The sequence below is a fragment of the Typha angustifolia genome, chromosome 2 (genome assembly GCF_048772165.1).
Source record: "Typha angustifolia cultivar Huaian chromosome 2, ASM4877216v1, whole genome shotgun sequence".
Taxonomy (NCBI): Eukaryota; Viridiplantae; Streptophyta; class Magnoliopsida; order Poales; family Typhaceae; genus Typha; species Typha angustifolia.
In genome coordinates this window covers 6744777-6771680 of record NC_133240.1, presented here as the reverse complement: position 1 = coordinate 6771680, position 26904 = coordinate 6744777, and the positions used below count along the sequence as shown (strand labels likewise).

General features: G+C 36.9%; 3 protein-coding genes across 4 annotated transcripts; 1 reads left to right on the top strand and 2 right to left on the bottom strand.

Moving 5' to 3' along the window:
• The first annotated feature begins 440 nt into the window (after positions 1–440).
• LOC140771356 (cytochrome P450 78A9-like) lies at positions 441–2352 on the top strand. The gene is made up of 2 exons (XM_073112868.1): positions 441–1495; positions 1603–2352. Exons 1-2 carry the CDS (start codon positions 503–505, stop codon positions 2224–2226), a joined length of 1617 nt encoding a protein of 538 aa, XP_072968969.1. The 5' UTR covers positions 441–502; the 3' UTR covers positions 2227–2352.
• A 4073-nt stretch (positions 2353–6425) lies between these two features.
• LOC140770137 (heat shock 70 kDa protein, mitochondrial-like) lies at positions 6426–14285 on the bottom strand. The gene is made up of 6 exons (XM_073111161.1): positions 14060–14285; positions 11571–11647; positions 11400–11478; positions 10742–11308; positions 10046–10666; positions 6426–7277 (listed from the first exon to the last, which is right to left on the bottom strand). Exons 1-6 carry the CDS (start codon positions 14132–14134, stop codon positions 6660–6662), a joined length of 2037 nt encoding a protein of 678 aa, XP_072967262.1. The 5' UTR covers positions 14135–14285; the 3' UTR covers positions 6426–6659.
• Positions 14286–15291: 1006 nt separating this feature from the next.
• On the bottom strand, positions 15292–24235 carry LOC140771106 (rab GTPase-activating protein 22-like). 2 transcript variants are annotated; one of them, XM_073112516.1, is made up of 5 exons: positions 23797–24235; positions 22133–22268; positions 21923–21972; positions 17171–17224; positions 15292–16876 (listed from the first exon to the last, which is right to left on the bottom strand). In XM_073112516.1, exons 1-5 carry the CDS (start codon positions 23931–23933, stop codon positions 15640–15642), a joined length of 1614 nt encoding a protein of 537 aa, XP_072968617.1. In that variant the 5' UTR covers positions 23934–24235; the 3' UTR covers positions 15292–15639. The 2 variants fall into 2 exon arrangements, with proteins under 2 accessions (XP_072968617.1, XP_072968610.1); XM_073112509.1 differs by having other exon boundaries at positions 23534–23937.
• Between the last annotated feature and the right edge of the window lie 2669 nt (positions 24236–26904).

Sequence of the window (26904 nt, the reverse complement as noted above, 5' to 3'; positions counted from 1 at the left end):
GGTGCCCCATGTTCGGTGCAGTGCGATCGCCAATTAGTTCGCGACACGTAAGAGACAGGGAGACAGATTTAAGCGACAGGGCCTCGTGATTCGTGCCCCATGGCGGTACAGTGCGGCGTGGGCTTCACGTGAGACTCCCACCAGTGGCATCCGACAGTATACCGCCACGCGACCACCACGTGGCGGACTCTCCTCTCGCCTCCGCACGTTGTTTTCCGTTCCGTTACTTTGTCCTCTCGTTGTTCTGGCGGCGCTCCGCCCTCCGCGGTAAAAGAAAATTCTTCCGCTTTTACTTCCATTATTTTTATTTTTATTTTTACTAATAAAAAGTTGTGTGTCGATGGTTTTTTAGACGAATATTTACGTCGAGTTAATTGTTAGGCCCTATAAAAGGGGCAACAGACCCCCCTCGTCCTTTTCATAGACACTCGAGTGTTCCGCTTGGGTACTAAAAGGGAGAGAGAGTAAACCTGAGTCTCAGAAAAGAAACACACGCACACAAATGGAGTCCGTAGTGGGAAGCAGGTCGATCCTGTCTCCTTCTCCAACCGTTGACTCATACCCTTCCTGCCTCCTCTTCGTCGGTCTCGCCTTTCTTCTCGCCAGTTTCGCCAGCTCCTTCCTCCACTGGGTCGCTCCCGGCGGCCCAGCATGGGGGAGGTACTGGCGGAGCACGGGATGGCCCCTGAGCTTCGGGGATCATTATATCCCTGGGCCCAGGGGTCTCCCGGTCTTAGGCTCTATGGGCCTCATGGCCGGCTTAGCGCACCGAAAGCTGGCCGCCGTCGCTGACGCAACCGGAGCCAAACGGCTGATGGCGTTCACCCTCGGCGACACCCGGGCTGTCGTGACCGCCGACCCGGATGTCGCTAGGGAGATCCTAACCAGCTCGGCCTTCGCCGACCGGCCCGTAAAAGAATCGGCCTACGGGCTCATGTTCCACCGCGCCATCGGCTTCGCCCCCTACGGCGTCTACTGGCGGTCGCTCCGCCGCATCGCCGCCGTCCATCTCTTCTCCCCGAAGCAAATCACGGCCTCGGCGGTGCACCGCTCGGAGATCGCGGCCCAAATGGTTAAAGCCCTGAAGAGTAGTGATGCCCTCACCGGGGCCCACCAAATCGAGGTCAGGAAGGTAATTAAACTAGCCTCGTTGAACAACATCATGTGGTCCGTGTTCGGGAAGAAGTACGAGATCGAGGAGGAGAGCGCGGAGATGGAGGAGTTGAGATCGATGGTGGAAGAAGGATACCATCTCCTGGGCCGGGTTAATTGGTCGGACCATCTGCCGTTCCTGGCCCGGTTCGACTTGCAGCGCATCCGGTCCAGGTGCGACCGGCTCGTCCCCAGAGTGAACAGCTTTGTGAACCGGATCATTGACGAGCACCGAGCCGGAAACGATGAGGAGGAGGAGACCGCTCGTGATTTTGTCGACGTTCTGCTGTCCCTGGAGGGAAGCGATATGCTATCCGATCCCGACATGGTTGCGGTTCTCTGGGTGAGTTAGTTATTAAAATAAATATAAGGGCTCTTTTTTTTTGCACATCACCCCCTCAACAAGAAAGAATGGTCTTAATTGCAAAACAAATACGTCCCCTCTCGCAGGAGATGATATTCCGCGGTACGGACACCGTGGCGGTGCTGATAGAGTGGGTGCTCGCGCGGCTGGTGCTCCACCAGGACGTGCAGGCGCGGGTCCACGAGGAGCTCGACCGGGTCGTGACACCGCACCGGGCGGTGACCGAACGCGACACCGCTTACCTCGCTTACCTCCAAGCGGTCGTCAAGGAAGTCCTCCGGCTCCACCCCCCGGGCCCACTCCTCTCCTGGGCCCGCCTCGCCACGTCGGACGTCCGCGTGGCTGGCCACCTCGTGCCAGCTGGCACCACCGCCATGGTCAACATGTGGGCCATCACGCACGACCCGCGCGTGTGGGACGAGCCGGACGAGTTCAGGCCGGGCCGGTTCGTCGGAGTCGGGCCGGTCGAGTTACCGGTAACGGGTTCGGACCTGAGGCTGGCTCCGTTTGGCTCGGGCAGGCGGAGCTGCCCGGGGAAGTCCCTGGCGATGTCCACGGTCAGCTACTGGGTGGCGTACTTGCTCCACGAGTTCCAGTGGCTGCCGCCGGCCGATGGGACACGCGTCCATCTGGGAGAGGTCCTGAGGCTGTCCTGTGAGATGGCCGCCCCGCTGAAGGTTACGCTGAGGCCGCGGCGCAGGTTAAGTTAAGAATGGCGTGTATGATATTCCTGGTTTTGGAGGGTGTAAATTGTAAATTATGTATGCTTGCTCATCTATTTTGTAAGCTTGAGTGCCCTTTCCTTTTCTCAGTTTAAGGCTTCCTTTATGTATGTACATACTTTTCTTTTATTGCTTAAGTTATTATTATTATTTTTTTTTTTATTCAGTAAGTATAAAGATACTATCACATTAGTCATGCATATCCGACGGTCATCAATTAATATTATGTATTACGGAGAAAATGAAGAAGAAGAGAGAATCTAGGTTTGCCTTTTTCAACGGGCATGCCTACCGGAAATCGACCTGCACCGAATCACTGCTCGTTATTTCAAACACCAACAACCATAAGAACAACAATAAGAACAACAAACATACTATTAGGTGCCCATCACCACACAAATGGTCAACAATGAAGTCTTGCATGACTCATCAAGATAAGCATGTCACCATGTTAATGGCAATGAAATGTTATTGAGATCCCCTCCTCTTATTGGCAAACAACTCCTTGTAGTCCGGAGACCACACAGCAGAAGACAAAATCCAACATAACCTCACGTGTGTATTGGATCTCTGAATATGTAGTTGCTGTCATCCACCTCAACACTTACCAACAATATGCATACATAAACCTCAAAACGTACTGAGAGAGACTTCACACCTAACTATGGAAGACCTGCTGGATTCATCCATTATCTACTGGTAGGTAGGTAGGAAGGCTAACATACATACAACATTAAGACACACAAGTTGACGAATTCCTAAGTTTTACCTTCTAATAATTAACTCTCTCTTTATCCAGAGATTCAAATTGTATAATACTCTATAGAATAAAAATAAAAAAATTTATCGGAAGTACCGGTTATACTTTCGTTTAAAGGTACGTAAAATAGTTTATAAGATATCAATTTAGTTCTTGGTATACCTACCGTAGAATCTTATTTCAACCGTTCATCAGAACGCATTAAATCATTAAACCTTAGTGGTATTAGGGTTTTGCATACCGCCTTTCTAAAAGTGAGGGCTAGGGCTAGGGTTTATCGCGAAAGTGCTGGAGTTTGTAAAGACTTGAAATCGTACTCTCATTTTTAATCTCTTGCGTAAATTATTTAGATTATTAATGGAAAGAAGAATTGATAGTTTCCAATTGTAACCAAGAGAAAAGAGACAAGCATAACTTATATCAATCACAACAACTAGGATATGAGCAAGAAAGCACCTCATGAGAACACCACTATATTTACTGGTTGAGTGGTTTGCTGCTTCTTGTTGCTTTCATTGAAAGTTTTGTCACACTAGTAAATTTTTATCTGATCTTATCGTTATATAAGGTACTATAACACACCTCTTATTAAATACTGGCATGCTATCAACTTGCATACAATAATGGATGCAAGTAGTGAGTGATCTTAGCTAACTTTTAGCTATATTATTATACACAAACAAGTACATGTCCATTTTTTGGGTGTAAAGAAGTGGAGTGATTTTTTGGGGTAGATTTGAATATCTTGAAGAAAATAAATTAAGTATAATTTGAGTGAAAGTTAAATGTAAGATAAAATTATTAGGTAATTAGCAAACTAAAAAACTTAAGCTGATAGATAACGGACCAAATAATGTATAGCATAATGTTGTATATGTGCACGTTAACAAATAATAAGATATGCTGCTCACTATATTGTAATATTAGAAACTAGGAAACAAACTGAGCTAACGGGATTTAAAACCATGACCTTGAAAATATAGAAGAAAAATTATAAAAAAAAGCTTCGATGTCATGTTAGATAACCAATTGATTCAAAACTATAAGATAACCAATATCATGTGCTATTAAATTTTATGACAAACTTATTTGAAACACATAATCCTAGCTTATCTCCAAAGTTTTTTTTTACTAACCCACTTATATTATCAACAAATACCCAACATCTTGGACCAGTAGAAGTAGGTGCATGTCATGGTGAATGACAAAGATGTATAATTATGTAAGTCAAACTGCAAACCTCATTGAAGGATGGAATGCCCTAAAATCTTCCAACAATTAACACTGTTGCAGAGTAAGATGATGCCTCCTCCCTTTAATTATACAGCATTTAAATTCAAAATTCATCTTGGTGATGTGTTCTTCCACTATGGCTCCATGGCTACATCAAATGGTTAGTTCTATTGGATTTTAAGAGAGGAGAAGCTTCTTTAAAGTCTAAACTACTCTGGAGTTTGGAATCTAAGAACACAAAAGAATTGAAAGGGAGGTGACCACCAATGATCATAAAAACAATGAAAGATATTAAGACTTTTTGCCAATGGCATCAGACTAAGTTTGTCCAACTTGATTTTAAAAGCATCAGATTTTTTCTTTATTTTTTTTTCTTGGCATATCACTGTGTATACCCCAGCAGATCCTATGCAGATCTGGTGCAGGAAGTTTCTACAAGCTTGGATATGTTTTGTAGAATCATTTGGCTGCTAATGCCATGTCAACAGGTTGTGTGAAACTTCTACTGCCTTGGGTGCAGAGAACCACAACCTCTCCATAGAATTTAGAAACTCTTCTGATGAAATGATCTGAAGGATAGAGAAGTTGAGCAAATCCAATGAAAAGCATGGCATAAGAGCATAATTAAGACACTTGGATAAGTCCAGTGTTAGGTTAGTTGTTATAGTCCTAAGACAATGACAGTAAAATTAAGAAAAATTTATTAAAAACACTATATGTTTCACCTTTATTATCATTCATCACAGTATCATATAGATATTCGTCATTCAATCCCTTTAATTGGTGTGAATCATATTGATCACTCGACATAGTCGTGATCTTGTATTCTTACGTTTGAGGTCATTAGTCTATGTGCACAGCAGACATTTGGACACATACCGTAATACTATTGAGAAAGTATTTTAAGATTTAATAAAAATTAAAAGGGGGACATGATTTTAAAGACAACAAAGGAATATTTCTTACTATCCTTAAAAAGTAACTTAATTTAAGAGTGCTTTTGAGTTTTGAGACATCAAAGGTTAAATATCAATATGGTAGGATATAAATGCTAATTAAGATAAAAATTTAGCGTGATTATGATAAATTTGTCTAATACTAAATGATTAGTATTAAGTTCGAGTTGAAAGCAAATTAGAGCAAGGCACTCAGACAAGATTAGACTTAAATAATGCAAGTAAATCAAAGATGGGGTCATCCACATATGATAATTGGAAAGAGCAACCTCAATTAAATAGTAGCATTATATATTAAGATACGTTTTAAAAGCTACAAATATCATATATAAAAAGATTCAGTTGAAGAATTTGCAACTGAGAATTAAATACATTCAGGATCTCTACCATATCTCTTTTAGATGATACACTCTGTTAAAGAGAGACTGAAAGTTTAGAAAAAGATAATGCCATATATTTTCTGATAATATTCTTTTCTTATAAAGTAAGACAATGAGGGTGAGCATTAAGTTGGAACTCATTTGGTGCTACTTAGATTCATGAACAACAAGATTCAGATTGTGGTGTTGATATGCCAGTGCCACCCCCAGATTAAATAATTGTTTGGTCTTTATTTTTGTATACTAAATGTGAGAGAGGACTTATTTTAACTGAGTTGCTTGAGAAAAGGGAAAGCTTTCTGTTAGCAGATATTGCAAAGCCTGGAATTGAAAGATTCAATTCTGGGGCCACCAGTGAAAGGGTGATCTCGCTAAAGGGGAAATTCTTTGGGGTTTTTTCTTCTTCTTTTTTTTAAATTTATGTGTATCCTCTTGTGTGTTAGATTTTTTTTTTTGAGAATCCTTCATGTTACTTTTTGAAATCTATGAGTTCAAATTTTAATAACTTGGTGGATAAAATGACATTAATATTCTTATAAATGTATAAAAACAAGAATAAAGATAATTTTTCGTCTTTTTATAGTTAATTAGTGAGGCTCGAAGTGTATGTAGAAGGGTATTAACATAAAAAAAAATTGAACATATAATTACACGGTTGATTGCTCTGATTCAAGGAAAGTTAACCATCTTCAAATAGAATAATAGAATACTATCTAGCTTCCCTTGCAGATGGTAGATAGATGGTGATAGCAACCTGAATCGTTATGATCTAGAATATAAATCAAACAAGGAATCGAAAGTGACACAATTCTGAATACTCAAAAGATTCGAGCATTACTAGATAACATACAAAGGCCATGGAAAAAGAAAACGACTCAAACAATTGATTGTGGGACATACCATTTGATTTGTTAAGTTCAAAATCAAATGTCACCAGCACTGCCTAATATGGTAGTTTTCTTATTACACAAGGAAGAAAGATGCAAAATTTAACAAGGGACATATCCTCTAGCAGAATTTAAGCACCGTGATGCATGATGCCAACTTGTAATCATTAATCTTTGTTAAGGAATATATTAGCAGCTAATGTAATTACTTCTTTGCCTCTTCATACTCTGCCTCGGGGGCCTGATCACCACCCTGAGGTCCACCAGATGATCCACCTGAACCTTTGCTCATGTGCTCCCCAATCTTTGAGACGGCTTTATTTGCGGCATCAAGCTTTGCCTTTATCTGGTCAACACTGTCTCCCGCCATCTCTTGGCGAAGATCTGCTATTGCTGACTCGATCTCTGAAGCTACCTCAGCAGGAATCTTGTCCCTGTATTCATTTAAGCTCTTCTCGATACTATAAATAGTGGTATCCGCACTGTTCTTGATATCAATCAGAGCTTTCCTCTCCTGATCCTTCTGAGCATGAAGCTCGGCTTCCTTGACCATTTTCTCAATCTCATCTTCTGAAAGCCCTCCAGATGAGCGAATAGTGATCTGCTGCTCCTTTCCTGTGGCCTTATCTTTCGCGGAGACTGTCACAATCCCATTGGCATCAATGTCGAATGTGACCTCAATCTGTGGCATGCCTCTTGGAGCTGGGGGAATGCCCACAAGCTCAAACTCACCCAAGGACTTGTTGTCCGCAGCCATTTCACGCTCACCTTGCAGCACGCGGACACCAACCTGAGTTTGGTTGTCAGCTGCTGTAGAGAATACCTGAAAGAAAGCATCAATGCCAATGCTTAAAGTCCTCTAGTTACTTAATCAAAGATGGAAAAATGCAGTATCCTTCAAACATTACATTTTGCAACATCACAGGTTAATAAAATATTACATGATTCATACGTAAGGTGGAAGAATCTAAAACAAGAATATTAGGGTCTTCTAACATATAGATAAAAGATCAAAGAATACAACATCCTCCAGCATCTAATTAACTTCAAATACTATCCTTCTTTTCTTATATGTGAAGTACATGAGTTCAAATTCACACTAACAGATGATGAGTTGATAACCCCTGATAAGAATGGAAAAACATTCAAGCCAAACAAGTAAAAGAGAAATGTTTTAGCTGTCATATATATTATTACACTCGATGCTGATAACTTAAGTACTTCAAAAGCACATGACAATAACATTTTCTCCAGCACCATTCCACTTCAGAAAGAATACGGAAAAAAAAATATTGTGAACAGAAGACGGCAAACAAATATCTATCAGTTCCTAAGGAAATAGCACAAAAGGGATTCAAACATTTTGATATTGCCAGCAGAATGTGGCTAATAGACATAATTTAACATGGTAAATGCTGTCTATTTCAATAATGATAATTTATGATTCAGATGTGTATATCAATTACTCTCAAGTATCCTATGATAACTATAGCAAGTAAGCAACCAATCCTTAATCCCGAATATTTGAAGTTGGCTATACCGACCCTTTTTCTCCATTGATCTCTATTTAGTGCATTAAGATTCTATTACAAGTTTTCTTAACAAATGTTTTATGTTGATGTCAAGCTACCTAATGCAACAGTCCTTATTGGGGATTGGGTGGCTGTATAAGTGCCAAGATACTTTTTGTAACACCCTAGATGTTTCACTTTTTGAAGGAAATGATAAGTTATAACAGCAATAACAAGGATGATAAGGCTATTTATAGCTCACAAAATATATATATATATATATATATATGGTCACATAAGTTACCTTTCATAAAATTTTAATGGTAGTAGAAATGGTAGGTCATTTGGCACAGAATGGAGATCAGTAGCTACTTAAACATTTTAAACACATTATCATAGCTAGGCAGTCACTATTCGAGCATACATTCTTGCATACTTGCACTTGCTTACTAGCAAATGAAGAAAGATATTTCCTTTTCTAGTGAGCATTCAACTGAAAATTTCAAGCATTGAAGAGTTATTCTACTCTGAGACAAAGATAAATAAAATTTTCATTGTCCAAATATGAATGTTGCTCTCACTACAATAGGTCATTACACTTTTAAGAGTGTGTTTTATACTTCTATTCTTTTTTCTTTTTTTTTTGTTCTTTTGTATATCTATCATTCACAAAATGATTTCTTAGCTCTCTCAAAGGTAATTTGCATACATACTCTCCAAAGGACTAACGTTTTTAAATATGCACATTCAAAAGTAAGAGCTTAGAAAAATGCCTCCTTCGAACTTGGAAACTGTCCGCATCTCCATTGATGAAATCATACTCTATTTTTTGTCCAAAAGGTACAGATGCAAAAGCAATTTGTTAGTGTCTTCTACCTATGCAAATGCCCTTTTTTCTCTTTCCATCTCCAACTTATGATGTTTTCTAGTTGAACAAATAATGATGCTAATTAATTCCTAGGTTTCATAAATTATTCAAGAGACAAGCATTAACAATCTACAGCGTACTCTTAAAGCTAGTAATATACCTTCATACAACTGCTTGCTTCCTTATCTTTGCCAACCCATATCATAGTTCTTACGATTTTCCATATCAATGTGTTCATGTTATCCTGTATCCCCCCTCACATGAAGATGTCTAGATAGAGTAGTAACTTTACTTTATCTAGTAGAGATACCAGTCCAACTAAGATTTGATTCTCCAACATCAGTAAGAGTAGTAGCCCTACTTTATCTTTATCTTATAGAGTTACCGATCCAACTAACATTTGAGTCTCCAACATCAATATGCTTCAGTTCAGCCCAACAGTAGCAAGTTATATTCCACCTACTTTAATGATAGCTTCCTTTGGAATCAGACAGCTAACTACATATACAAATAGCATTTTATGGTTTTGCACAGGTTAACTAGCAATCTAAACAAGCTGTAAATACTCATAATATGGGCTTAGCAAAGTAAGGATGGTTGTGCCGGTTAGCACAAGTGTGCCAACCAGCATTTGCCATGCAAATGAACTATTAGCACCCAGCATGGGATGTACCCAATAACTAATTTAGGGTATAACAATAATAGATCTAGCTTTGTTTTATTAGATCTATGAAAAATACTATTCAAAATGTAGGAATCATCTTTCCCAAATTTCAAAAAAAAAGTCTTAGTTAATAATGTCAAATTCATTCAAATTGGGTCAAAATCAATATACATTAACTCTATATAAGTTGATTTGAAATTCAAACTTAATAATTTTTAACTAAAATTTCAGCAAAAAAACTACATTTAGCTACATTTTAATTTTAATTATTGAACTATTGTCAATCAATGAATATATTCAATTATATTATGTGTTGTACCATGTTTGATTATAGCTATATCTTTAATAAACTAGGTTATTTACGACATTATCCAAGGATTAAAAGTCTAACATAAACTTTAATATGTACATTCAAACCAAAAACCATGTCGAGCAGCACGTGCCGTGCCAATTGGGTATTAGCAAGGCACGTGCCTTCAGCACGACAGTCCTTGAAAGATCACCAGCTTAAAACTAAAGTTTCTTTCTAATATTATGTAAAATTTTACCTGACTCTTTTTTGTAGGAATGGTAGTATTCCTGTTGATCAACCTTGTAAAGATTCCACCAAGGGTCTCTATACCAAGTGACAAGGGGGTGACATCTAATAGGAGCAACTCTTTGACATCTCCACGAAGAATGCCACCTTGAATAGCAGCTCCCATTGCAACAGCTTCATCTGGATTTACTCCCTTGCTTGGAGCCTTCCCAAAAATATCAGAAACAATTTCCTGAACTTTTGGGACTCTTGTCATCCCACCTACAAGAAGAACCTCATCAACTTCCTTAACTGTTATGCCAGCATCCTTCAAACAGCTTTTACATGGGTTAATGGTCCTTTCAATCAAGCTATTCACAAGACTCTCAAATTTTGATCTTGTCAGAGTAATATTCAAATGCTTTGCTCCTGAAGCATCAGCTGTTATAAATGGTAAATTAATCTCTGTCTGTGATGTTGACGAAAGCTCAATTTTGGCTTTCTCAGCTGCTTCTCGTAGTCTTTGAAGTGCCAGCCTGTCTTTTGAAAGATCTATAGCATCTGTTCTCTTAAACTCACTCACCAAGAACTCCAACAGAGTATTGTCAAAATCCTCTCCGCCCAAGAAAGTATCACCATTTGTTGCTTTCACCTGAAACCAAGAACCATATCATATCATTCTAGATCTAAGATACAAAGGAACAGACCTTCCAGGCATCATACATACCTCAAATACACCACTAGATATCTCTAAGATTGAAACATCAAAAGTTCCACCTCCAAGATCAAATACTGCTATGAGACCCTCCCTATTATTTAATCCATATGAAAGTGCAGCAGCAGTTGGCTCGTTGATTATTCTCTGTACATCTAGACCAGCAATTCTCCCTGCATCTTTAGTTGCCTGCCTCTGGGCATCATTAAAATATGCTGGAACAGTGATTACTGCCTTGGAGACAGACTTTCCAAGATAAGATTCAGCAGTTTCTTTCATCTTAGTCAAAACAAAAGCACCGATCTGGCTAGGCGAGTATTGTTGACCATTTGCTTCAACCCATGCATCTCCATTAGGAGCCTTGACTATCTTGTAGGGAACCATTTTCATCTCCTTCTGTGTCTGAGGATCATCGAAACGACGACCTATCAATCGCTTGGTCCCAAAAACGGTGTTGGTTGGATTGGTTACTGCCTGACGTTTGGCTGGAGTGCCAACAAGAAGTTCTCCTTTCTGATTAAAAGCCACAACAGATGGTGTAGTACGGGCTCCTTCAGAATTCTCTATCACCTTAGGATTCTGAAAGTAATATAGATAAAGGAAAGAAAATTGTAAGCATGAGATGTTACAGTAGCTAGAAACAACTGAAAGAAGATCAAAGGATTCAAACCTTTCCCTCCATAACAGAAACACAGGAATTTGTAGTCCCCAAATCAATTCCAATAACATCATTCCCAGCTGGTTTCGAACTGAAAAATCAAGAATCCATTCCAATTAAACGAAATTATGAAATAAGCAATTCAAATAACCTGATGTTGACATTAAGTCTTTTATATTATACCTAAATGGTCTGACAAGACTTGCCCATTTATAGCCCAAAGAGGAACCAGCCCATGATGCACTTGCATTACCAGAAAACTGCACAACCAACAAAAGCAGGATTATGCAGCATATCGTAATATTATCAAATAAGCATTTTACAACTATACTATTCAGAAATCAGATAAATAATATTTTCCATTCTAGTTTGGCATCACAAAATAGGAGAGCAACAAACCACCAATGCAGAATAATGACTCTCTGAAGATGTACTAAATAGGTAATCAATGAGTAAGTTTTACATTTGATTACACAACAATGTTAACAAAATGATTTGACTGCTGGATTCAGAACAATTTTGAACTTGCCCATCCAGTAGTTTAGGATAATTCATATATATCAGAGAATCAAAGATACAGTCAAACTATCACATGATTTATCTTTTTATATAACATTGCACAACATTCCTCCATTTATTCTACAAAACATTCCAGTCTCAAATATAGAACCAAGAAGAGAAAAGAAGTTATGAATGCAAGCAATACCCTCGGCACGTCACAAAAAATTTCAGACCAAAGATAGTAATGTATAATTAATCCTGTGAAAAAGAAATTAACCAAAACATAAAAGAATAAAAATAAATAAATAAATAATAACTAAATTACAAGAGAAAAGGCATGACTAACAATCAAAACTCATCATTTGAACCACAGGCAAATCCTTCTCAATGCACAACAGAAGTCCCAAGCACACTTGATGAAAAAGAAGCTAAAGGCAATTCAACAAAAAATATGAAAATTAAGCAAAATGAAGAAGAGATTCAAATAAAATTTTCTTCCATAATTCAGTGAGAGAGGCAAAGAAGGATGCAGCCAGAAAATTGCATGTAATCAATTAGATTTCATTCCACAATTCTGTAAAACAAGGGAAAAAGAAGAAAGATAACAAACTCTAGAAATTTCATATAATACAACTGCATAATCTAATAAAGGCTCCACTGAACCACTCATACCATGGACTGAAAAGACAAGCTCAAATCCTAGATCATCGCAACCATTGATGGACAACATACAACACAGCACAAGAATGCATATCATTAACAAAATAAGAGAATGCCAATAATCCCAATTTTAAATGTTCTACCAAAAAAACTCTGCTTAAAGTCACCGCAAACATAGAAGTCTAAGGAGTCAGATCCAATGAAAAGATTTTCCGAAATCAACAAATAAAAAATCAATTTAACAGAATAAGATCTAGGACATCCTCTAAAATTAGAAAACTCAAAAGATAAACTAAGAATTAAATTAAACTTATCTCAAGGGCATCCTCTAATCCTATATTTGGGATTTTGAAATGTACTTTCATCTTTATCTCATACAAATATGAAATATTTGCAGCAAAACAAAGACATTAAAGATTCAGGACAATTATGAACAACAAAATCAGCACGTTTCCAACATATATGACAGCCCCTAGTATTACTTCATTTCCATATATTCCGGTGCCAATTATCTTTGATTGCATAAAGTGATAGTGTATAATGTCAACATACATAACATGAGTATTTAAATATGAAAAGTCAATAACTTTAGTTATCTAAACTTCAGACAACACAGATTGAACCCTAAGAATATATCGACCTAAAACAAGAACATTGATAAAAATGTCCCAATTATTTCTATCAGATCACATATGTATCTTATGATATTATGAGTATTAGACAAATGGAGTATTGGTTGAAAAAATGTGTATGCAGCCCCCTGTAGATGCTTACATGGTCAACTCTAATATTCAAAAAGAAGAAAGAAGAAACAAAACACAACATTACAGCAACGAGAAGGAATAAAACTATCTCATCAAGAATAATGACTTGAAAGAAGCATACGTCCTAATAATGTTACAGTAAAAATCAGATGAAAATAAACATATTACTTTGCAAATCTGGTATCTGGTAATCAGACTCGTATACACCCATCTCAAACCACAGATATGTGAACATAGCAACAAAAGAATTAACTCAAACAAATCCGTTAGAGGACATACTCAAACTCTCAAAACAAAAACATCCCCGTTTCTGTCCATTTCCATCTTGATCCACTATCCACCTATAGACAATCATTTGTGAATCTATCCTCCCTCACTAGTATTATAAAGGGCCGAAAATCTACTCCAAGACTAATGAGTATGTGGTATTAAAAAAATTTTGTACATGATTACAAGCTAAGACTCTTCACAGAGCACGAACATCGACAGAACCCCATAGAGTAACAAATAAGAGAATAGTAAAATTCATGTACTATAATCCAAATCTTCTTCCAACAACTCATTCAAAAATTCCCGACCTACCACTCCATGATCTTTATGAACCGGACAAGATACCCGACATCCTAGTAAGATATAGTAACCAGAAACGATAAATGAACTGAATACCCGCAGGAAGAGTGAAGCATGAGCTCAAGGGAGCGGATTCGAGACGGAACAAAAGGATAAGGGAGAAGGAGGAGAGCTTACGGATCCGAGGGAAGACGAGAGAGATGACGAGAGCTCTCGCCGCCTCATGGCGCGAAGAAGGACGGAAGTCGCCATTTCTCTCCGGTTTCCGACGAGAAGGAGAAGAGGGTTTAGGGTTTAGAGGTGGGGTATGGAGACCGGAGAGCGGAGCTACGAGTGAGGGGGGTTCGATTGAGCTTTTAGGAAGGACCGAAGGGCAGTGTGATTTGTGCCCTAGAAATGAATGGTAAGCGGTGAGCAGGTTCAAGCTCAAGCCTTTGCAACTTCTTTTGAGTTTTTTTTTTTTTTTTTTTTTAATTATTATTTTTTATTTACCAAACTAGACTTCTTTTAAATAAATTAAAAATCTTAAACTTAATACAAATAAACTAAAATCTTAAACCTAATACCAAAAAAATCTATTTCTTTGTAGCCTCGAGTAAAATGCTAAACTGTTAAGCATTTTATTTCGCCAAACGTAAAACACTAATATACATATCAGTATTTTTATTAAAAAATAATTAGATATTTTATTTTTATAAATATTAAATTATTCAACGTCTTATTAAGATACTGAACTACTTATCTTGTGTATCACAACTTTCCGATCAATAATATATTTTGGACATATGATACGATGCTATGAAGATAAAAGAAAAACTATGTAATGATTTTAATCGAAACTTAATCATACTTTAAATTAAAAAGATATGGACAAAAATTATTAAAGAAAAGTTTACAACATCGTAACTTTGTGCTTGTCCATTTTAGTGATAAAATATATTATTGTGAGATATAAAAAAAAAAAAAACTTAAATGACCAAAGCTCTTCTATAAAACACTAGACAGTTCAACATTTTCATCCAAGAGTTTTACACAGAGCTATAATGGCATTAAGTTTGAGATAAAAATCCATTTTAGATAAATAGAATATAAAAGTGGGCTAGTTTTGTTATAAACTCACTTTCTGTTTTTTTAATAAGAAGAAGCACAATTACATTACAATTACATGCAATAATCCAACACCAATAGTATATAATAGTGTGGCAAGTCATGGTAATTTATTGTGTCGAATAATCTGCTCGATCTTTACACCAAAGGCTCGATCAAAGATTTATCAGATGTGCACAATCAATATATGGATAAGAGGAAAAATCTATTCAAAGTTAATAAAAATGAAACAAGAATTGGCAAGAAAAGAACTACTGTACACAAGCTATGTATTAGTTAATGAACATAAGACTACAAAGAAATGATGAAGGTATAATAAGCCCTTTACTTTTCATATCGAGACTATGTTTCCAAAGTTTCCTGAATCAGTCTAAACCAATTTCTACGTTTAAGGTAGACCATCCAGAAGAATCATCGATACAAACCGTGGAAGTAAAACAAGAGGTTGGATCTTAAAACCTAATTTCGCCACTATAAAAGACAAAACAATGAGAAATAGTTATACATTTGCGGCACCTTTATGCCACCAAATGAAGAAAGCTGGTGAGATAACATTGAGAATCAAATTTAAGATACTGAAATGAAACATCTAGATGAGTTGTAGAGGCTGTAAAGACGGTTTGAAGGAAAGAAGCGAGGAAACATGGCCATCAGATTTTCTGATGAAGATTAACAACCAGATCGTGGGCATTATCCAAAAGCCTCCACACATCCAGTTGCCCAGCCATGCTATTGCACTCCCTCAAAATCTCATCCATGCTGCTGTACTTCTCAATAATCAGCTTTCTCCGCTGCAAAACACATGCAGCGATGGCATACAGCAGCAAATCATCAGTTGGTGGAGCCCTCAACATTATTCTTCCCCATGCAGACTTCCCGATTCCTGTCCGGATCGCTGCCTGGTCAGCCCACATGACCTCCCATAGGCACACAGTCTGCTCAAATGTGAGTTCTCTTCGAAAGAGAACAACTACCATTCTGTACACAAAGAAGCAGTCCTCAGCTTGCAACTTCTCGAGGTGCCTATAAAGGTGGGAGTCCTTGCACTTGATGATCTTGGACACAATCTTCAACTGTCTCCGGATTCCCACCTCATCAAGCCTAAAGTTGTGCCTAGCTTTCCTCATAAAACCAACAAAGCACCAGAAGGCTTCGTGATCCTCCTCCACCACTGCAGCTATGGGTGATAGGAGGTCACTCATACCCTGACAGTAGCCAATCTCCGGATCGTAGACTGCATACGCCTCGAGCACTGCAACCAACCGGGCGGCATGGTAAATCATGCACGGCTCCAAGTGATCGTAGTCCTTCAGCCCAACAGATAAAGCAGCTTGTAGTGCCTTCTCTTCGGATATTGTAGCTTGATGTGGGGAGTGCAAGATCCATTCTGCATCAACCCTGATGGCGTCCAGACGAATGATGCGTTGCCATGTTGCAAAGTCCTCAGATGTTCGATTGGAGTTAAAAAAGTCGACTTTGAATGAAGCACTCCTGGTATATGTAAGATCATGATCTGAACTCCTTTCAATGGAGGACAAGGCAATGCTTTCTGGATCTTCTTCATCAGATGATTCAGAATCTGAGGATTCCGTCTCTGCCGCATATGAATCTACGTAGGTTATCCCACTCTTATCTTCTTCTGTAAATAAATTGGAGGCAGCAGCTTTTCCAACCACTGATGGGTCCACCTCACAATCTTGTGGGCTCACTTCCTCAGTGGGGATAGATGCACACGAACCGAGATCTTCAAAACCAGGAGATTCAAGACCCTCACTGAAACCAGGGCTCTCTTCACTACTGAGCTCATCAATTACCTTCAACCCATTTCCCTTCTTGTAGTGAACTAAAAGTTGCTGGCAATGCCGCCTCAGCTTTTCATACTCTTTCCTGTAGAACATGGAGGAAAGGCTAAGTTGTGTTAGCTTATCCCACTGAAATAGACAGGATAAAACCAATCTAATATCAAACTAATAACATTCCCTTCTGATTACTATGGTTACATCTTATTCTGGGGAAGTGGTGGAGATGAAACAGTAAAACAAGCTACGATCAGTAGGATTTGGAACATGTTTCATCATGCTCATGAAAACAGTGCATATCTTTATTCAATCTAATGCAGCAGACAAGTAGCAGCATAGCACAAAAATGAGCACAAAGAGGACAGGCACCTTAATAAGTTACCTTTTCTTTATTTTAATGATATTACGTTCAGCTTCCGAGCTATCCAAATCATAGCTGCAAAATGGAAAATCAAGAACTTGTTAATAAGTCTAAACCTTAATAGCACAACATTAACTATATTTTGATGAGAAACAAATCAATCCAGCGACTATAACTTCTGCAAAATTCTAAACACAGCCTATTATGCTGAACAAAAGTAAACTGTTTATAAATATCTTCATAGATAATGCAATTTACAAGAGTGCTAAAAGTAGACAAGTGTATTATACCAATAGTACACATATCTTAAGAAATACAAATCCCAACTGTAACTAATCAGAAATTCACTGCCATAGTTGTATTAAACTCCAAAGGATCCTAATTTCAAGATAGATCCATGAATTGCAGTATTAGCGAAGTGGATCAGTCTTTTTTATAAGTTAGGCATTTTGATCCATTTATAGTAACACCTTTTACTAAGTTAAATCAGCTAAGGAACATAAGGAATGTTTCAGATATGTGGCCCTTTTCTTCCCATAAGAAGAAAAAACTAGGGTTTCTCTTCTTCTCGTGCTGCTTCATCAGGATCATGGTTCAATGGGGATGATTTGGCAATCCAATATGACTCTGTTTCTCTCCTTCTATCTCTCTATATCCTCTCCACCAACTGAGATTTGGCACTTTCTTAGCATACTATGTTGGCACAAAGCATCAACACAAGGTGTGACATAGTATGTGCCATGTCAGACACTGAGTTGGCACAAGACGTGCCAACAGCAATTCGTACTATCAAAAATCTAAGTGGTCTAAATTTTAAGTATCATATACCATTAACAATGTTAACGCCATCACTACAAAGTATAATATATTATTGATTTTTTTTTTACTAAAAAAGCTTCTCTTTGAAAACAACAATACTAGAAAGTTAATAAAAAAAATTGAAAGTACAATTTACACCCCTATTGTTGGCCAAAATTCAGAGTGCTCCCTAAACTTTTGTTTGTGTCACTTAACACCCTTACCATTCTAACATATATATAGATATTAATTTTACTATAAAATAACCAAAATGCCCTTTTTACTTTACATCAACTACTAAAAAGTAACATTTTTGTGATTTATTTTTTATCTTATGCTTTATCTCAATCTTTCTCACTTTTACATTTTAGACATAACAAAAATTCAAAAAAGAGATAAAATAAAGAGCAAAATGATCAAAAGTTTAATACCTTTGACAGAAATATATCTTCACCATTAGTTTTGACGGAAAATTAAATGTTTTCATATAGGTTAAAACTACAAGAGAGTTAAATGACACAAATAAAACTTGAGGGAGGCACTTTAAAATTTAGCCTAACTAAATGTATGTTTGTTCCACTAACAAAATAGGTTAGAAGATTCAGAACTGCATTAACAAACATGTCCACTAGAGATCATCTATCATCATTAGTAAATTAGATTTTAGAGTCTTAATCCAACAAAGATCTCTCACTTTTGTCCTGCTCACCTTAAATTTGGCACTCCCAAGTTCTTGCTTAGACATCACCTTATAAAAGCCACCTTGCCAGGGGCACTCAACTCTCAAAATGCCTCACTTCCCCCAAGGGCATCAAATAGTTGCAGGTTCAAGAATCTTCTAGCATTGTTCACATGTGAAATAGGATTGAAATAGGAATAGCAATTCTATTTGTTATTACCAAAATGAGAAATTATTATGGGAATAAATATTTCTACATTCACTAGTATTATAAAATAATGATATAATAATTACCTTTTAATGTGATATAAAGTGAAGGAAAAGATGGGAAAAATATTGTGTTATAAAATTACGATGAATATCTTTTAATTTGATACAAAGTAGATTAATGGAATAGATATCAAAGGTAAATTGATAATTGAATTAAGTATGTGGTATAAGATGTAATTTTGATGAATAATATTTATAATTTTTTAACTATTATTTTGGAATAAGAGGTTGTACTTCATAATAAGAAAAAAATATTTTTGAAGTGAACGGGGGCTTAGTGTCTGCCGAGTGCTATGCCTAATATATACTTTCTCAATCAATCCCAATCTGATAAACACTAATCTGCATTAGATAGCTTAGTAAAACTTTTGAACACCTATGTGCAAGCACACGACACATTCAAAGGGGAAGAGAATAAATGTAATAAAATTGTCTTGAAGCATAGACAAAATATTGGACCACTCTTACCTTACTAGGGGATATTGAGAAACTAGATTTGGTGGCAGAAAATTATTCATCTAGCTGCTCCAGTTAATTGAAAGGTCCCACCATTTTTGTTGTTGGTTTTGAAAATCGTAGAATAAAAACTGGGTATTGTCAATTGGTAAAGACCCTTGCGCTTCTTAAACCCAATCCAAAAGGAAATCAGCTTTAAAAATTGTATACTCATATATTCTCCTCAAATATCTCACATGTAATTTACTGCCATTTTCATATACTCTATTGAGTTAGTAGGGTTTTGAGAGCATATTCTTCATCTATTTAATCTTATAACTGCTCCTTTCGACTTTCATATCATAGTGAAGGTCAATATTGAAGTTAGTAAATCAAGTGTTCAACTAAGTTTGTCCGCTTGATCATAAGAAACTATCAAAAAAGCTTGACCATACTATATTAGTTTGACTACAGAAATAGTTTGTAATGCCTGCTTAGCACCTAAATGCTTGTTGAAACACCAAAAGCATGGACGTGCTTGCCAAACACCAAATCCATCAGATATAGTAGGTTTGCTAAGATTTCATGGCAGATTTTAGTATTTTAACATCTTGCAGTAGGGACTGAAGTAATACAGTTCTGAGCACCTTCCGTTTTTACTTGATGCACTCAAGAAGATCCAACAGATAAGGTCCCTATAGAAGACTGGCATGTCTCATGGCAGGCCTTAGCTTAGGTTTTTACAACTTAATGTGTCTAACAAATTGCCACATCAAAGTTACTTGAAAGTTGAAGGGCTATATAAAAAGGTATCACACAAATTTTGAAGTTCCACGCATCCAAGGTATTGTTTCAAGGTTTTAGAAATGGTTCCAGTTACATGATATCTAAGGATGGATCGTTCAACAACCTGATGTAGGTTAAGCCGTTAAGCTCAATAGGGTTGACCAAGGAAATTTAGATGTAGGTAGGCAAAAGTCGTGGGCAGTCATCTTATTTTCCTATACAAGGTTGTTCAAGTAATGACTAATGATCCCCTTCTTTCCTACATTAACAGAACCTTTGAAAACATTCATCCAATTTATATAGGATTTCATATCATAGTATAATTTGCCTAAACCTCTCAAAATCTAGAAACCATCAACTCAAGAAACATTCACAAATTGCTGCCAAGTTATTGTCTCATGCAATTTAAAGGAGAGGAGATAAGAAAAGAAGAAAAATACAGTATCAGACAAAAGGGCACTACAAAGATATTATTGATGTAACCCAGATATTGGACCCTTAAGTATAGGACAAAGGGCCTAATTATTTCTCTGCAAGGACAACACCGCTGTTCAACAGGCCTATCATTCATTAGTGCAGCATAAATATCTAGAATTCAAAGATGTCTTCTCTCACTTTAAGATCTCTGAAAGAAAAGAACTTTTCAGCTCATCCTTGAATACTTTACAAAGTTCCTCTTCTCTAGTAGATTACTAGACTTAAGTGGAAATTCCTTATTTGTCTCGTAAATACCAATGAGTTCAAGGATAAATCACTGGATTTCAACTTAATATATGGGAAAAAAAAAAGAAAATCTATTAGACCATCCTTGAGTGCTCTATATATTTCTTCTTTTCATAAATTTAATGGCAAAGTGCATACTTTCCTATAAGTACTTGTAATAAGGGTGCTAAAAGAAATCAAAACCTTAAGTTGGCTCAAGAAGACAAGAACTCTCCATAAGGTTACATTAAGTTTGATATAACCCAAAAAAGAAGGTGATACATGAGATAAATTTCAGATCTTATTATATCATATCAAGGGCTAAGTTGCTTTCAGCTGTAAATATTATACTTTGCAACAACAAAAGGAGGAGATGTAGATATGTGCATTCCACAAAAAATGAGATGAATAGATTAACAGAAGGTAAATTATATAAAAATTATTTGCCATATGCATTCTTACTTTTAGAAACACAAATCTAGAAAACTTTCTAGCTCTGAAGAGTTTCTCATCCCATTTGACAAGACAATAACCTTTTTACATAAAGTACAATTTCTAGCTAACCTTACAGTAATGCATCTAAATGTTTTCATAAAACTACCTGAGACTCCTTACATTTATAAACTACCTTAAATTTAGACGAGAAAATACGGCAATCTAGTAATCTTCCAAAGTTAACTCAATTATGCCCAAGTCAAGAACTTAAATAACTATCTTAGGATTTTCAGTATTATAATCTTCTCTTTGTTTGGCTATTCACCAAATGTTAGTTTTAATACATGCCAGGCATTCAGAGAGATAGCATTCTACTGCCCCATTGTCATCAGCAATTAAAATATCAGAGGATAGGGAGAAATATCAACTGATTCTTATTTGACAGTCATTGTCAATGAATGAAAACATAATGTCAATTCCCAAGGTGCATATACAAAGCTAAACACCCAGGACATATATTGTATTCCATGACTATTGGCAATAATTATTCACAACCTATATAAATTGATATACAAAAGGAAAACAACCATAATCTAACAAGGTGTAAAGTAAACCGAGTCCCAGTAAAGAAAGAAATAAGTGAACAACTGAGAGATCAGGTATCTTACACTCCAAGGAGAAAAGGCCAAACTTCAGCCCTGATGCTTGGCTCAATTCCCTGTAATCATAAGGACAAATAAGCTACTGTTAGCATAGACCAAAAAATAAGTACAGGATCTCAGAAAATTGGCAATTGTGAAGTAGTGTACTGCACTGACTAGAATTGAACCAGTTATTATATAGGTGAACCATATAGGTCAAGCATAATATGTACATACTCCACTGCGGACTTTTTTTAAGAACTTCACCCCTCCATCACGAAGCCTTCCATTTGCCGAAAATAGAGAGTACCATTGCCGACGAGAAAGCGCACGTTTTCTTTTTCTTCGTGACCATGGTGATTTAAGGCTTCCTCTGGAAATAATGCAGTCATATTCTTGGTCAACCAAGAAGCATAAGGGAAAAAGGAAATGAGAAACTGAGTATATGAATAACTTGCAGAGTTCTTTGTGTTTCAAAGACCAATGGTCTTCCACAGATGACTACAAAATAATAATCCAAAGTCATACTGAAGACTAGCCGGCAGAAATTTATCAACTGAAGAGCAATAAGAACAAGAAGAGAAAATCTAAGTGTCAACTAGATCACTCGAACAAGATGGAGGATTGAATAATCTTCAACAAGATTGGTGAAAGTAACCCAAAGGATTTGGTGAAATAAATGGGGCATCACTACCCCAATAAAATTTAAGTACATTACTATAGTTTGAGGACTTGACCTAAAAAAGCTGAGATGGGAGAATCCAATGCTCTTTTAACTGTGAAAGAAACTATATGAATTGATTTGCAAATCTGTTTCAAATGTTAGAGGATTTATAACTTTAAGCATAATAATAATCAATTCATGTCTACTCCTCGAGATTCAAGGATAATTCTCTTCACATTAAAATAAAGGAAACCTATATACCCAGGAAAAAATATAAATCCAAGTGTAAGGGCAAGCTGTTATATAGTATCAGAGACTCATATATCTAAATGAACCTTCAGAATGTGAAGATCTTATAATGGTTGGGGTTCACCTTTCTAAGCAATTTTTATATTTTAATTACTGGTACATATATCAATAATGTTTTAACTCAAATAACTGCAAAATCCAGCCATTACAACTTTACAAGGACGCCCGATGGCAGAATAACAATGCAAAGAACTAGTCTCTGTGGCCAAATTTTATTAAGATCCAATTGTCCAACATATAGATAAAATACCATGAACCAAAAGTTTTAGGCTAGATCTCTTCCATTATGAAGGAAGACGTCCAATTGAAGTAATCAGAGTCCAATTATCAGGAAGCAGAAATATCAGAGATCCACAACGTACCCAAAAACCATTTACATTCTAGCGTCAAAATTACTCTACTTCACAGAAAACTAAAGCTATTTTATGAAGAAAAAAATGATCTAATTCCACTAATTTGGCACCATCTTTTACGATCGCAACTCTCTCAGTAGACCCAACGGAGAACCCCGTGGAAGAGTAGGAAACAAGGGACGGCAGATTCCAAGGCCGGCACTTAACAAAGGAAAACAAGGAAAGAATCGAGGAGGGCAAACATTTTATATTCTCCAAAAGATAAAGTAACAATTTTTATTACCAAAAAAGGAGCAAAGGGGGCGGACTCACCGATCGGGAACAGGAGAGGAAGCCGAAGAGGAGGAAGACGAAGAGGCCACAACTAAAAGCGATCGCAAATGGATCCACGACGAAGAGGGAGGCGAGGACGAGGAGGAGGACGGCGACGACGTGGAAGACGACGACGTATTAGACCGTCTCAAAGCTTTCATTTATAACTATTTCTTCACCGATCTCTCTCTAAACTACCAGAATCCACGACGGGGGACAACGAAAAGAGGGATCTTTACGAGTTCGGTGACTTGGGTCTTTACCTACGAGAGGAGGAGAGGGCAAGGGTGGCGGCCACGGCGACGCCGGCCAGGGCCGTCACACCCATCGCCACCACCACCCCAACATTCCACTGCCCGCCTCCACCGCCACCGCCGGAGAAGCCACCTATCACGACCATCGATTGCCTCGCCTCTTCCAATCCCCACCGCTTCTACCATTAACCAATCTAACTATTCCTCCCCCTCTCTCCCTCTCTATATCCCTCGATCGCTCGACTTCCTTGTCGTACTGAGAGGAGAGAGAGAAAGAGGAGAGTGGTGTGTTTGGCCACCGACGGGGTTATAGAGAGAGAGAGAGAGAGATAGAGAGAGGGCTTGGGATCAGTGGAATAATGTGCTTTGTTTTAGTAAAAGAGGAGGACATGTGACGCGAATAACAACTACTATTCTAGAGAGAGAGAGAGATAAAGAGAAAGAGAAAGAGAGAGAGACCAAGACCCATCAATCATGCTCTTCTTCACTCATGCATTGAATATAAATAATTTATTTTAGGGTCTTTTTGCATACATGCCCTTCCAAAGTCTCATATTTATTTATAGGCCTCTCTAAATTATATATATACATACTTTTTAAAAACATTTATGCTTACATAAATACCCCTTGGAGTAAACTAACTACTAAAATCTAAATAATTTAGACATAAAAAGATGAAAAACTATTCTTATTCTAATTTTTATGAATATTTTTATACAAATAATATATATTTTGAGACTATACAGCTAAATGTTAACTTTAGAGGATATATAAGTAAAAAAGGGATTTTGAAGGCAGCCTCTTTTTGGAAGTTGATTATGGGGAGGAGGATTGGGTTTGAATTTTTCAACTATTTTTAAGTGTCTCTTGCTTTTAATCTGGCTTGTGCTGGGTCAGTTAAGACACCCTGTTATTTTTAAATCTAGGGCACAAGTTTGCGGTGTTCGGTTCCGATCGATTCTGATTCACCGTTAGATACATATCAGCATATTGATCGTGTGCATCTGATAGTCATAAATATGTATAATTAATACGTTGGCGCTAATCCAATTACAACCCCAAATTAACCTGGATGGATTGTGCGGCGTCCACTAAATTTCCACCTAATTAGGGCAGGAGACGACTATCTCCAGCATGGAATGAGCTCACATTGGATTTTTGGCATTTTATTTTAAAAGATTTAACAAAACCATTCTACATCACTGGATAATAAAGGCATTTAAATTATATATATTAGGTTAAGATCTAGATAAAGTATTCCATCTGAACAAGTGGAGCAAGCCTATTTGAAATACTTATTCTAATATTTTATCCGGAAAATTGGGAGAAATTTGAGTCCAAAATATAGTCCAGCCAAGTCGCACCTAATAATAAACTAATTAGTGAATATATTTGCATCATTTTCACATAGGCAACTCTCATTTATGTTTAGTAATATATTAACCTCTATAATTATATAGAACTTCAGGAATTCAATTAAAAAGGATTATATCATCCGCATATTAGAGAAAAAAATAGAAAAAAAAAACTAAGGTTAAGATGATTATATGAAATGAGCTATAGTTTAAAGGATCTAAATGAAATTAATCCTACCTTTTATTATTCGGAAAAGATTAAAAAAAATATATAATTATACGTGTAATTCTAATGAAATATCCTCTTTAGTGTTTATAAGCGTATCTATACATAAGAGCAATTTAAGAAAAACTATGTCCAGTTAGTATTATTGGTAGAAAAATTTGTATATTGAGGGACAAAAACTATTAATCTAGAAGAAAATTTCCAGATTGATATCCATTTCTAATCTCTGGAGAGGAAAGCTCTGTACTTCATATAAATAGGTTTTCAGTAGATATAATAGTAGATAAGTGAAATTTTGTTACGAACCGGCCTAATCTAATTCGCAACAGTTTGAAACATAGATCTTAACTTGATAACCCTTCATTAGCTAGATGGATGCTAAGGTTAGTTCTTGGTGTGAAGGGGGAGAAGTTGTTGTGGAAGAGGGAGGTTAAAGGCTGAAAGAAGCTGGCCAAAGACCTGGGCAGTGGAAGGAAGGAGGTGAAAGAGGGCGCCAATGGCTAGAGTCAAGAGAGAAGAAGATTAGGCTAAAGCCAATTCCAATCTAGATAAAAAAAAAATCTCAATTAGAGTTTTCTCCACATATATATAGAGGCTCACTCTAAGGACTTCATAATTAACATAAAAATATCCCAAACAACCCTAACATCCCTAACTTAACACATACTTTCGCAGCGATGCGTTCGAACGCGCCAATTTCATTCTCTGTCGATGCGAACGTGATGCAGGCGTTCGAACGGCTACGTCCGAACGTGCCAATTTCGTTCTCTATCGATGCGAACGTAATGCAAGCGTTCAAACGCGATTTTTGCGTTCAAACGCACCTTAGCAAAAATGGATTTTATTGATTCTACTTACTCAACTAGATAAATAGGATCATTCCAATGAACCCAATGTCCCGCATGAAGCCAATATGGATCGAATCGTATCAAATTTTTATCCAAATATTACTGCTGATGTTCTTATTGAAAAATAAGGATAAGCTGGTAATAATAATCAGACAAAAAAAATATTGATACAAAAATAGGTTCATTTTATTTAGATCCCAAACTATCACCAATTATTTTTTAATATTACATATTGAACTCCTCATTTATCCAAACTGTTCCTTGTAGCATTTAAAATTAGTCATTAGTAATGAAGCTGAGTGTTCGAGATATTTAAGATAATTGAGGGGGTCAAAAGTGCAATAAAAAATAAATGAGCAGTTGACCAGTTGTACATAAAAATATAATTAACCCTGATAAAATTGCACTTTATTATAATATTTATTATTGGAGAGAGACAAGGATGGCATTGTTGGTTTTGAGAGGGTACTTAAATAAAATTTTAAATATTGGTGAACCAAAACATTCCAAGTGAAATAACTTGTACTATTAGTCTATTATTAGAATGGTTCACTTCATTGGAGGCATTCCAGTACAAGAGCAATGTCTCTTGTGTCACAATCTAACAAATCTCTCTTGGTTTGCAATTTGGCCTCTAATGACAAATAAAGCCACAAACACAAACAGTTAAAGATGATAATTTTTATAT

Excerpts from the sequence above, each read along its gene's own strand:
- LOC140771356 (XM_073112868.1), top strand. The coding sequence starts at position 503 with ATGGAGTCCGTAGTGGGAAGCAGGTCGATCCTGTCTCCTTCTCCAACC. Across the intron at positions 1,496-1,602 it reads ACATGGTTGCGGTTCTCTGG|GAGATGATATTCCGCGGTAC; the intron begins GTGAGTTAGTTA and ends CCCCTCTCGCAG.
- LOC140770137 (XM_073111161.1), bottom strand. The coding sequence starts at position 14,134 with ATGGCGACTTCCGTCCTTCTTCGCGCCATGAGGCGGCGAGAGCTCTCG. Across the intron at positions 11,648-14,059 it reads TCTCGTCTTCCCTCGGATCC|TTTTCTGGTAATGCAAGTGC; the intron begins GTAAGCTCTCCT and ends TTGGTTGTGCAG. Across the intron at positions 7,278-10,045 it reads TTCCTACAAAAAAGAGTCAG|GTATTCTCTACAGCAGCTGA; the intron begins GTAAAATTTTAC and ends GCTTTCTTTCAG.
- LOC140771106 (XM_073112509.1), bottom strand. The coding sequence starts at position 23,694 with ATGAAAGCTTTGAGACGGTCTAATACGTCGTCGTCTTCCACGTCGTCG. Across the intron at positions 17,225-21,922 it reads TGGCCTTTTCTCCTTGGAGT|CTATGATTTGGATAGCTCGG; the intron begins GTAAGATACCTG and ends TCCATTTTGCAG. Across the intron at positions 16,877-17,170 it reads ATCATTAAAATAAAGAAAAG|GAAAGAGTATGAAAAGCTGA; the intron begins GTAACTTATTAA and ends CATGTTCTACAG.